This window comes from Drosophila nasuta, chromosome 2L (assembly GCF_023558535.2).
Source record: "Drosophila nasuta strain 15112-1781.00 chromosome 2L, ASM2355853v1, whole genome shotgun sequence".
NCBI lineage: Eukaryota > Metazoa > Arthropoda > Insecta > Diptera > Drosophilidae > Drosophila > Drosophila nasuta.
The window spans coordinates 18,520,555-18,532,415 of record NC_083455.1 but is presented as its reverse complement, the minus strand read 5'-3'; the positions used below and the strand labels follow the sequence as shown (position 1 = coordinate 18,532,415).

General features: G+C 38.0%; 4 protein-coding genes across 5 annotated transcripts; 1 reads left to right on the top strand and 3 right to left on the bottom strand.

Annotated features, from left to right (window-relative positions):
• Window positions 1-2,538: 2,538 nt before the first annotated feature.
• LOC132787256 (transforming growth factor beta-1-induced transcript 1 protein-like) lies at window positions 2,539-3,652 on the bottom strand. The gene has a single exon (XM_060794192.1). The coding sequence runs from the start codon at window positions 3,455-3,457 to the stop codon at window positions 2,858-2,860; it is 600 nt and encodes a 199-aa protein (XP_060650175.1). The 5' UTR covers window positions 3,458-3,652; the 3' UTR covers window positions 2,539-2,857.
• A 1,691-nt stretch (window positions 3,653-5,343) lies between these two features.
• Window positions 5,344-8,090, bottom strand: LOC132790341 (uncharacterized). The gene is made up of 2 exons (XM_060798839.1): window positions 5,877-8,090; window positions 5,344-5,421 (listed from the first exon to the last, which is right to left on the bottom strand). The coding sequence occupies exon 1, from the start codon at window positions 7,143-7,145 to the stop codon at window positions 6,591-6,593; it is 555 nt and encodes a 184-aa protein (XP_060654822.1). The 5' UTR covers window positions 7,146-8,090; the 3' UTR covers window positions 5,344-5,421; window positions 5,877-6,590.
• On the top strand, window positions 7,851-8,735 carry LOC132786954 (uncharacterized). Its single transcript, XM_060793746.1, has one exon. The coding sequence runs from the start codon at window positions 7,851-7,853 to the stop codon at window positions 8,733-8,735; it is 885 nt and encodes a 294-aa protein (XP_060649729.1).
• Window positions 8,727-11,336, bottom strand: LOC132790296 (glucosamine-6-phosphate isomerase). 2 transcript variants are annotated; one of them, XM_060798786.1, is made up of 6 exons: window positions 11,159-11,336; window positions 10,612-10,741; window positions 10,416-10,543; window positions 9,813-10,354; window positions 9,553-9,610; window positions 8,727-8,921 (listed from the first exon to the last, which is right to left on the bottom strand). In XM_060798786.1, coding segments are annotated over exons 2-6 (828 nt in total). In that variant the 5' UTR covers window positions 10,710-10,741; window positions 11,159-11,336; the 3' UTR covers window positions 8,727-8,919. The 2 variants fall into 2 exon arrangements, with proteins under 2 accessions (XP_060654769.1, XP_060654776.1); XM_060798793.1 differs by lacking the exon at window positions 9,553-9,610 and having other exon boundaries at window positions 11,159-11,334.
• Between the last annotated feature and the right edge of the window lie 525 nt (window positions 11,337-11,861).

Here is an 11,861-nt window from a genome sequence, read left to right as displayed (position 1 = left end):
TATGTGCGATTGAATTAAATTAATTGCCTTATCAAATATCTATAGCAATCAATGTAATATAATTAAAAATTTTATCGTTTTTGATATGGAAATCATATTTAACTTTATTTTTAGACATACCTAACATTTTTACAGGGTATCCGCAACCCTTCTACCATGCTTGCTTGTTTGATTTTTTTCGTTTTCTAGTCGTGGATTTCCAAGAAAAAGGGTTCAAAAATTCTTAAATATTTTTGGCTAATTGTTCCATATGTTGCGTATGCGTAATGTTCGTAAAACAAAAGAAACTCATTTGGAATATACGCAAATTAAATGATCAATATTCCTTGGCAACTGTGTGGGACATTTTGTAATAACATTTGCATCTAGATTGCAATATGCAAATTGGCTAAGACGATTGTTCATTGGTAAAGTCATTAATCAAGTGTCACTCAGTCATTTAATTATTGTGTTGAACTACAATATTTGCACTTCGCATTCGCATTCGCATTGGAAATTGCGAACGGCAGCTAAAGAGCTTAAGCTTATATTTATTTTATTCAACTTTGGAATTTACATGGATTTGTTTGTTCTACAAATAACTAATGCAATTAGAGGTTACATTATAAATAACAATAGCTTTAAAATAGTTTCAATTAAAGCGCCATTAATCAATAAAGATAATTTTGAAAAACTTGAATATTACATGTGATTATTATTAATTGAATTTAGTAATATAATTACACGTATTTAAAATTTCAGCGCCCATGACCTCATCACCTTCTATGTATGTACAAACGATGTACCATATATGTTGTCATCAATGTATTCTTGATAAGGATGACAAGCTGCGTCGAAAACTAATTGCACTACTATCATTAAAATAATCTATAGAGTATGTGAATTTTAGTTTAATTTTAAATCAATTTAAAATCCAAAACAAATATTTTTAGGCAATAAAACACATTTTTAAATTTCCCCCATTTAATAAAATCTTTAAATATTTTGTTTATGTTTAAATGAAATATGATAAGAATGCGTATAAAAGACACAAATTTGCAAATTAATTTGATTATACATATATTCAATTATGATCAAAATTAATTAATTTTTCTTTTCAATTTCACACTAAGCACAATTTTTAATTGCTTAAATTTTTGCAATTAAATATGAATGTTGAATTCGCACTCACTTCAATGTTATTAATCATATTTTTTTGTATCATAAATTTCTTTTCAATAATTTTATGTTTTTACAAATTAGTTACGCTTGTTTTTTACACTCTTTTTTAAATTAAATCCACTACTGTGCTATAAATTAGTCAGATATTCAGATCGTAGATTCAGATAATGTGTCTCATACGTCTTTTCGACTACAGTTTGTTGCAATTTATCGCCTGCAGCTGCAGTGTCTTTAGTAATTGTTGTATTCAGTTGGCTTGCAACATTTGTTTATTGTTTTCCATAGTCTTTGCATTGCAATTAATTAGCGAGGTTTTTCGTTGCACTCGAGAAAATTCAACGGCACTTCGCAAAAATTGGCAATGTACGATGCCTTAACCACGTTACGATAGTTTGTTAGTTAGTACGCTTGGTAATTGCATTCGAGCTGCTTTGGGAACCGCTTTCCATGCGCTTCGCTTTACCAATGAAACTGAAACCGGCAGCGAGCCAACTGAAAAGCCACAAAGCCCAAAACTTTTGTCGCTCGTCGACTTTGTCGTCGGGTTCTGTTCGTTTTGCGCTTGTTATCGTCATCATTCACTTCGTGTGTGAAGCAGCGAATTTTCATCGGTTGGAAAAACAACCCCAGTGCATTTTCCGCTTCTTTAGTCACACTGTTGCTCTGTTGCTGTGCCCCATGCTGATGACTCTGTTTGCTTATCAGCCTGCTAATCCTTATCCCAACGCGCACTGATAGCCAACATATAGTATGAATATATTGCTTCGAATATGAGTGCGAAAATTGCTTTCGACTAAAAGAGATAATCGATTTGATTGTGTGAATCTGTACTTTCCTCCCGTTACTATCTCTTTCTCTCCCTTTTATCTGAAATATGATCTCATACTCTGTTTCTCTGTGTGCTTCTGTTGAGGGAAATGCAGCTTCATTTGAACATCTTTAAAGGGTTGCTTATCTCTCAATTGTTTACTATTTATCTAGCAATCTCTGTCACTTTAATTATATGAAAAACATCTATCGGTTTGTACATATTTATTTTATATTTTATATTTTATATTTTAGAATAATGAAATATCACTAATTATTATGATCATTATTACTTTTGTTTTGAATTAGTTGTGTAACGTTTGTTGGTATTCAAATAAACATTTGCAACCGTATTAATCTTATTTAACGAATTCAAATAAATCTTGCTAAGCAGACAACTTCCAAAAAACTTACTAATCTGCAGCTTATTATTAATCTTTTTTGAAGCTAGAGCAATCGGAAAATGTGAATTTTGACAACTATAATTAATTGAGAATTTGATGCTAAACAACATTAGCTTATCTAGTTTTTATCTCTACTACAATTCTTAAAAGAATTAATACGAATAACTTGAATCGGTACAAGTTGCGTATATTTAAGGAGGTGGATGGATGGTTGTATATAGATAAGTAGTTAGCTGAATGGGGAAGAGCGGGAATGTCAGTGTGCGTGTGTGTTATTGTGTATATTATGGTTACAATACTAAATTGAGATTCAGATTGAGGGTCTCTCAGTTACATTTATAATTTCAATGGCATGGGCACAGATACTATTTCTTGTTCGTTTTTATGTTGTCGCTCCACTTTCAAACTATAGATGCATAAACAAATCATAATTTATTAATCATTCTGTATACTAGGGCATCCATTTGCAGATCCTTCGCTTTCATCTAGCAAGTGCATTCGGGACAAACGGGCTTGTCGCCCTCGATGGTGAAGGTGGCCGAGGTAATTGGATTCTCGCAGCGATTGCAGCGGAAGCAATCGCGATGCCATTTGGCATTCATGGCCACGATGGCGCTGTCCGTGATTGGCTTCTCGCATTTGGCACAACGCACTGCAAATAGATCTTCGTAGTCCTGCTTGCAGTAGGCCTTGCCATCGCGCTCGTAGAACGGGCAATTCGAGAGCGGCTTCTTGCAGGCTCCATCGCAAACAAAGCAGCATTCGTGCCAGTTCTCGCCCATGGCACAGATGGTCCGCTCCATGATGGGCTTTTTGCAGCCGGCACAAGTGCTCGTGTATCGCTCCACAAAGCACTTGGAGCAGACCGGTTCGCCGTCCTGGATGTTGAAGGTGGCATCCTCGATCTGCTCATCGCAGTGGCGACACAAGAAGTGCTCCGGATGCCATGTCTTGCCCAATGCGGTGATCACACGCTTCGTTATTGCCTCGTTGCATTTGTGGCACACAATGTTCTTCTCCTTCTCCTCGCTCATCGCGTTGCTCATTTTCTGCAGATTGCTCGGAATGCTCAGTTGATCAGACATTCACACACACACATGCACACAATTGAATCGGATATATAGATGAATAGAGGACTGTATTACGATTATTCTTAGGTTTTAGTTGTTTTTTCCAATTTTGATATTTTAAAATATATATTCATATATATAGAAATAAATTCGGAAAACGGAACAGAAAGACGTGTTAATTTTGTGAGACTCAAAAACTAAATGATACGATATCGCATTTACACCTTCAGCTCCGATTGACATTTAGTCTGTGAATAATCACAGGCTGCTAAGGCTTACAACAAAAGTGTAGGAACATTTTGCAAAGCACGCTTAGCACATAAATAATCTATTATTGTTATGATCCATTGTATTGTATGTGATAACTTAAATGGAAATTTTGGGGAAATAATATACCTATTAGTTAATTTTCTTATTTTCACTGTTTCTATGAAAGCTTTGTAAAGTATCTTAAGAACATTTTACAATATGGGTATTGTGGTAAGCGATTCGTAGTACGAATTTCGTACGCATAGAAAATAAGGTACACATTTTTTTATAGGTGATATTTTTATGAAATTGTACATAATAGACATTTGCATTTAGAGAAATAGATTCAAGAAATAAAAGAATTGTTTATACAATCTGCAGTAGTTTTACAAAATTTCCTTACACGAAAATCCGAAACAAAATGGAGGACATCTGACAGGTAAGCTAAGAAAACCCATAAACCGTAAAATTTAGCGAAGGTTTTGAATTTGGCAGGATAAACTAAGCTAAGTAAGGAAGCGCGCCAACAGGTAAAGAACTCATCATAAAAATGGGATTACTATTGGGTTTTTTTTTTTAAAGCTACCTAGTAGGTATATAAAAGTGTAAATTGGCGACAGATGTTACTTCAGTCAAAGATTAAATAAAATTATGTTTTCCAAATCCATAAAATTTGGATTCACGATTTAGGTAAGTAAACGTTTATGTCACTGATACCTCTTTAGGTACTTTCTAAGCACTAATCTATGCAAATTGCCGTTAAAATCCCTCGAGGGGCTAAATTGTGAGCAGCTGGAGGACCACCTCGATGGCATCCTTTGAACTTGTCCCAGAAACGTGTTTGCAAGCAATTAGAAAAACGTCGCTGCAATTATGGCGTGCATTAAATATTTTGTAAATGAAATGCTTTTAATAAAATAATTAGAATTGTGCTCTCACAGCACACAGCAGCTGCTCCTCATCACGATCCGCTCACGCACTCTCACCGCATACGCAGACAGAAGCAGAAGCAGACGCCAGGCGAGTGCAGCCTGACACAAATTCCCTTTCAACTTGCATAACAAGCTCTCAAGCGGGTCGTTTGCCTCCCAATACCATTTCCTATTCCTCCTTCTATTGCATCCCCCTTGGTAATTTTGAATTCCTCGAAGCAACAGCAACAGCAAATGAAATGGTGACATGTACAACACAGCAATCCACAATGGCACACTCCTCTCCACTCCACACTCCTTCCTCAGTTGTTGGCATTATGAGTGTCAGCCAAAAACAATGCCTGCCTTCTCCGTAACGTCCAAGCAGCCATCAACAACAACAAGCTGCGTGGCAGAGATGTGGCGCATTCCACGCTGACAAGTGGTTGTTGGATGGAGCATGGGAGCATTGCTACTTACTTGAACTGGCTTGGACCACAAATACGAATGCGCCGCCTCTTAATTGCCGTGCAGCCGGAAGCCACAAGTATTTATGCTTTAATTAAATATTTTTATGAAATTTACTACTTACATGTTTTAGAATTTGCTCTAAGATCTAGATGCCTCCACATTGTGTTATAAAGCTACCCTTAAAATTTAAACGCATCTTTGCTGACTTTTCATTTCCAAGTTTTCTTTAAAGCCAATTTATTTATGCGATTTCTTGTATGACTAATCTGGTCTATTGCATTGCGGAAAGTTGCAGCTATAAATTATGATGTTGAAAACTGGAATATATATATTTAAAGCTGAGATTCCCTGTAAATTAAGTAAAAGAACAGAAGAAGTGACTAAGATATTGCTGTGAAATATTTATGTATTTTATGTAAGTTATACATTTGGCGATACAAAAATAAAACAATAATTTTTAGTAGAATAAAAATCTTTTTGAAAAACTCTAACATTAAAGTAGGTTCAACATAGGAAATACTTCTAAAAGATTAAAAATCTAAATTAAAATTAAAAATTCGAATATTAAAGTAATGACAAAAGAACGATCGTCTGTGGATGTTCAATTCGAGAGATTATTTATAATTATTATTTAATATCACCTATATTTTAAAAAGACAAACATAAAGCGAAAAATGTTTTGATGAAGACTTTCACTCCAATACACAACAAAATTACAAGTTTATTAAAGTAAAAAGTAAAAAAAAAATAAAAAGTTAAGTGTGTGTTATAAAACTTCAAATAGAAATAAATTAAGCACTGACCTGTAATATTTTTAAAAGAAAATATGGTCTTGCCAATTATTTTTTAACACTAAAAAAATGAGTGTGTCGTTTGATGCAATAAAAAGTACAAGTGAAATTTTTGCGAATTGGGAACTAGAACATTATAAAACACAAAAAAAGCTTCAAAAAGTTGGACTAATTTTCTATAATAAGAACAGTATTTGTAATAAGAGAAAGTATTTAGAACTTTTAACAAGGAACACATTTTACTCAGCAAAATTCAAAACTTTATGTGCCAAGCACCTTCACCCAATTCACAGTCCCAAGTATTTCGAGTAGTATTTTTAACCCTCAAAGAAATAAAAAAACATCACCAGCATGCGGAGCCAGAAATGTCAGTCAATCGGTATGTGTGTGTGTGTGAGTGTGCAAAGGACATTGGTCCTTGACGGCTCGCAACACCAAACGAAGTCGGGATGCAGTGGAAATCCGCAATTACATTTACCAATTGGGGACATTAATTATGCAATAGGGGTTAAGCGGTTGCCCAGGGACAACGACACGGGGCACATTGAACTTTCTGTGTTTGGAAGTTGGTCAAATGACAAATGCGATGGCAATATATTTTTTGTGTAATCAGTGTCAAGAGGACAGTTTAATTGCGTTGAGAAACAAAAACAAATACATAGACTAATATTAAAACTAAAACTATATCTTAACTACATTTACATTATATATATAAGTAGGCTATAACTAATCCCGATACTTGTCTTTGTTGCTGGGCTTCTTGGAGGAGATGAGCGTACGGCGTTTCAAACGCTTAACCTTTGTCTTTTCACGTTTCCGCAGCTTCTCTTGGGCCAAATGCAATATGGTATTGCGTAGCTTGACCCGATAGTTCATCAGATTATTCAGTTCACTATTCAATGGTGCAGCCAACGGAGCTCGATTCTCGGTATTATCATCATCATCATCGTCATCTGTAAGCAGGGCCAATTGTTGCTCAGCCCATTCGGTATCCGAATCAAAGTCATCCAGCGATAGTGTCACATTCTGTTGCGGTTGCTTTTGCTGCTTGAGCAGCTCCTCGGTGAGCAGCAATTTGGATGAGGCCCATTTAATAGCCGACTGCTGCTTAAGTCCCATTTGCTGGCGATAGTGAAAGAGTTGAAGCGATACATTTGTCTTGGGTTCTTCCTGATTCTGCGTCTCGTTGGCATCGTCGCCATCTGTTAGATCAATTACTGGCATTGGATTGACAACAGCCAAAGGCTTTTCAGGCGACATTTTACTTTCAGAGACTCCCATAATGCTCGATTCTATGTTTACTCTCGTAGTATGCGTGTGTATGCTTTAATAGTTCAGTGAGATCTGACAGCTGCAACTCATTTGCACTCCATCTTATATGTCAACAGGTATAAATCAGGCATCGACTCTAACATCTGCTCTCCGTGGATTAACGTCACGATCCTTGGAAGGCATTCGCGAAAATGCGTTGTCAAATTTTTGGTGTAAAGTTTTGCCATAAAATAAGTTCCCTCGATTTACCTGCCTGCTACTTATGTAGTCCAGGGAAAAGGCCTACTTGGAAAACCGAGCGACCGACCGAACGAACGCACATCCGAACACTGATTTCTAGCGACCCTTTTATTGACCTGCTTGGGTAGAAGTGAGCATGGCCTTACCTATCCTTGCAGGTTACGACAGGCTCATGCGCGCTCGGATTTGTTGATGCAAATTATCAGGTAATGATTGTAGGCTAATCCACGTACCGCAAACTGTATTTAAACTCACTGCGATGTCCTTCGAATTATCAGTCGCTTCTGAATCTTCAGAGTTACAACATCGTTACAACTGTGTCATCTTGACTTCGTCAGCAACACTAATTTGTTCAAATTATCAGTTACATCTGAATCTTGAGCGTTACAACTGTGCCATCTTGACTTTGTCAGCAACACTTTGTTATAATACATCACCAACACTTTCAACACAATCAAATCCATTAAAATCATCATGGACAACTCAATGGAGCAAGTTTCAGTGGTGAAGTCTCCCATCGATGCTCAGAATCAGATCTTCATCTTCAACTCGCCAGTACATTACACGGACCAGCAGCTGCAGGAGCAGCAATTGATGACATTTCCCCCATTCCCGGGTCACATCGACGGCATTCATGGTTACTATGTGGTCTACAAACACGATCACTACATCGTCAGCAATCCACCAGACTACAAGAGCCCGACAAAGCGCAGTTTCCTCAACGAGTGCATTCGCCAACTGTATGTGATCAATGGCATGGCACATCATCTCAATTGGCTGCCCACCTTCCCGATGACCGATCGCCAAAGACTGTGGCAACAAGTGGACTATTGCCTGCGTCCCGAGCGTCTCACTGTCGAGGGCAGAGCAATGAAGCATGTGAAGCGCCAATTGTTCAGAGAATCGCAGCGTGAACGCAAAGTACTGCGCAGCAAAGTCAATCGCAGCGTCTACTGGGGCACCACCACCGTCTCCAACTTTAGGAATCTGCGCCATCACATTGGACGTCACCGTGTGAAGCGCAGCTACCTCACCGGAGTGCGACGCAATGTGCTGCAGCAGCTGGTGCGTGAGAACGTTACACAGGAGATGATCAACACACCTTCAGTCTGCGAGGGCATCATCGTGGCCGCCGAACGCATCTTCAATGTGAATCCCACTGTGATGCAAACACTAACGGAGCGTGCCAAGGAAATATTTGCCAAGGAGAAGGCGCGTCTGGCAGCGGAGAAAACAGCTTACATTCTGGAGGAGTCAGTGCGCTCGGTAATCTATGCCAAGCAACTGTTCCATCTCATTCAGAATCCCGAGGAGCTTGCCTATGCGGAGAAACAAATACTCGAGAATGGCTGTTATTAAGAAGGAGGAAGTTTCTTTCTCTTTATACACACACATTAACAAAACATATACAATGCACAGTGTTTCCTAAAGTAAGATAAGTATATCATCATACAGCCATCATCCGTCCTGCTTGAGAGCACACATCACATCCTTGCGCTACGTCTTTTGCTGTTCAATTAGCTTGGCATGAACATCCATAAGGCTCTGCAAACGAAACAAAATTATTAACATCGAATAAATAGTCTACAAAATGTGGTTAACATTACATAGTATAAGAATCACTTGACGAATGAGTAAACTAACTCTGATACAAATCATTTCACTTAATATAAGCTACGAGTGCTCTCAATATTTGCTTCCTGCTGTTAATCAACTTAACAGTCTGATAAGCAGATTTTCATAACAATCTAGTTTTAAGCATATTTTAGTATTTAGTCACAATTTTCATTTTTTTATACACTACAAGTAATAACAAATAAAAATAATAACAAAAAAATATACTTAATTGCTCTTTTTTGATTTAACAAAAACAGTTCTTTTACTTTTAGGATGGTCAAATCGATAAGTGATACAATTAGTCTTGATTGCAGTTCTTGAATTTTCTTGAATTTCTTAAGTTTCATTTGCTTTAACCATCTGAAAATGAACTCAAATAGATTAAAGTTGCATTACAGTTTTATATGCTTGTATATACATAATTCTATAACGCCGTCAGAACATAAACATTCTTACATTGAAATATTGATTTCTGACTATGAATATAATTAAGCTATAACTCTCTTAAACATTAAACTATCTAGAATAGGGGACACAACCATCTTTGGTTATACATTACATTTGAAGTTCGTGTAACCTTCCTGAGAGTCGCCTTCGTTTGTATCTCTTAGAATGCCCTGCGAAATTATTATTCAAGAATTAGCCAGATGGTCTGCAATCCTTAACACCAAACCATATAAACCATGTTGTAAGTGTACCGCGCTACCATCTAATAGGTTAGTAATACAGCCAACTAATCCAGCACCTCTACAAGCTAAATCTTAACCCTAAACCGTAGGTCTCATAAGCCTGAACAATCAACTAAGCCCGCGTAGCTACCTTGAAGTATTTAACCGTCTTGACACGCAGCTCCAGCGTGGCATCCTCATCACAGATCATCAGTGTATTCGCATGCTGTTGGAATGCACTAACTGTCCACATATGATTGACGCCCTCCTCGATGGCTTTGTACAGAGCGAAGGCTTTGTGGGCGCCAGTGATCAGAATCATCACCTCATTCGAGTCCATCACAGTGCCAACGCCCACAGTAAGCGCCTGCTTGGGCACTTTGCTCATATCGTTGTCAAAGAAGCGCGCATTCGCCTCGAGTGTATCCTGGGCCAGAGTTTTGACACGTGTGCGAGAGACCAGCGATGAACCAGGCTCATTGAATGCTATGTGACCATCGGGTCCAATGCCACCAATGAACAACTCGACGCCGCCGGCTTCCTTGATCTGTTCCTCGAATTTATTGCACTCGGCGACTAAATCGGGTGCATTGCCATCCAAGATATGAACATTTGCGGGCTCAATGTCGATGTGCTTGAAGAAGTTGTGCCACATGAAGTAGTGATAGCTCTCGTGATGATCGCGCGGAAGTCCTGCAAATAAACTTGATGATTAGTTTCAAATTTAAAAGGGAGAAAAGGTTAAACTACTTACCCACATATTCGTCCATGTTGAAGGTTTTGACATATTGGAAGGATACCTTTCCCTGCTTGTGGAACTCAATCAGTTCCCTGTACATGCCCAATGGTGTGCTGCCCGTGGGCAAGCCCAGCACAAAGTATCTGCCAAACGAAAGTAATTACAATTATTGTAGATAAGCCATATCTGAAGTGGAATGAAATGAGCTCACTTATTCGGTCCCGGATTGAAGTCATTAATGCGCTTGGCCACATACTTGGCAGCCCACTTGCCAACCGAATCGCTCGTCTCCAAAATGATTAAACGCATATTGAAATTTGGAATTTAAATGTATTACAGTACTGAAAAAGATTGTAGATAAGGTCTGATTAGATCAAGCAGAATAGTGTTTATATTTCTAGCTGGCTCGTAAACACAACACAATGGGTGGCAATCCATTGATAAAAGTTCAGTACATTAACAGTGCACGCTCGATATGGTTAATCAATAAGCTAATAATTATGTACGACAAGTACTAATTCATCATTGAAATTGTGATTTAATATGTATATTGACTATTAATAATTTAAGTTTGAATTTAGTTCCAAGTTGGAATTAATAAAACATGAATTTACTTTTTCACTTTTCGTTAATTAGTTTCAATTGACCCTCATGTCGAATGTGCACTGTACATAGCTGACAGCTACATCACTTTCGCTCTCTACAGTTCGCAGCTTCGTACTTGAAGGAGGACGCTTGACGGTCGTCAAGTTACTCACCTTAGCAATGTTAACGAAGCGCTTGACAATACTTAACGAACAGACTGCAGCCGCAGCAACAACTACAACAACAAAAGGCAGTGAATATCGCGCAGCTGGAGAGCAAAAAAAATTGCTAGCGGTCAACTTGGAGCGTTCGCGTTGAGTTCGAGACTGGCGAGACGACGAGCTGTGGATGACGCTTTAATTTGGCTGCCAATTTATATACACTATACTATATGTATGCACAAAACGCGATTAGCTCTTGTCGCGCTCTTTGTTGCGATAAAGAGAGTAATAATAAGCAGAGCTGCAGCCAATGCCAAGCATACTAGTTAACGCTTGTGTACAATTGTAACCTTGATATACTTTAACGTTATCGCGCGCATATTTGCCAATACAACGATTAAACCTACATTATCAGTTAAAGTGACAGTTTAGCTGCAACCACAACAGAACCACACAGTTGATTAAAACACAAAAAAAACAACACATGCAGCGCGACAACTGGTTGAATGAACTTGCCGCTATCCGTTTGAGTCAATCACACAGTGAGTGGCCTGTTTGAGTGAATTATGCCGCTGCGGCGTTGCCAGACTGTTTACAACCGGTCAAGAGCATAATTGAGCGGAATTCAAAAGTCACAAGCACATACACACACACGCACGGACTCACAGAATAAATAAAGTCCAAAAATAACTCAACATAGAAGAGTGAGAGAGAA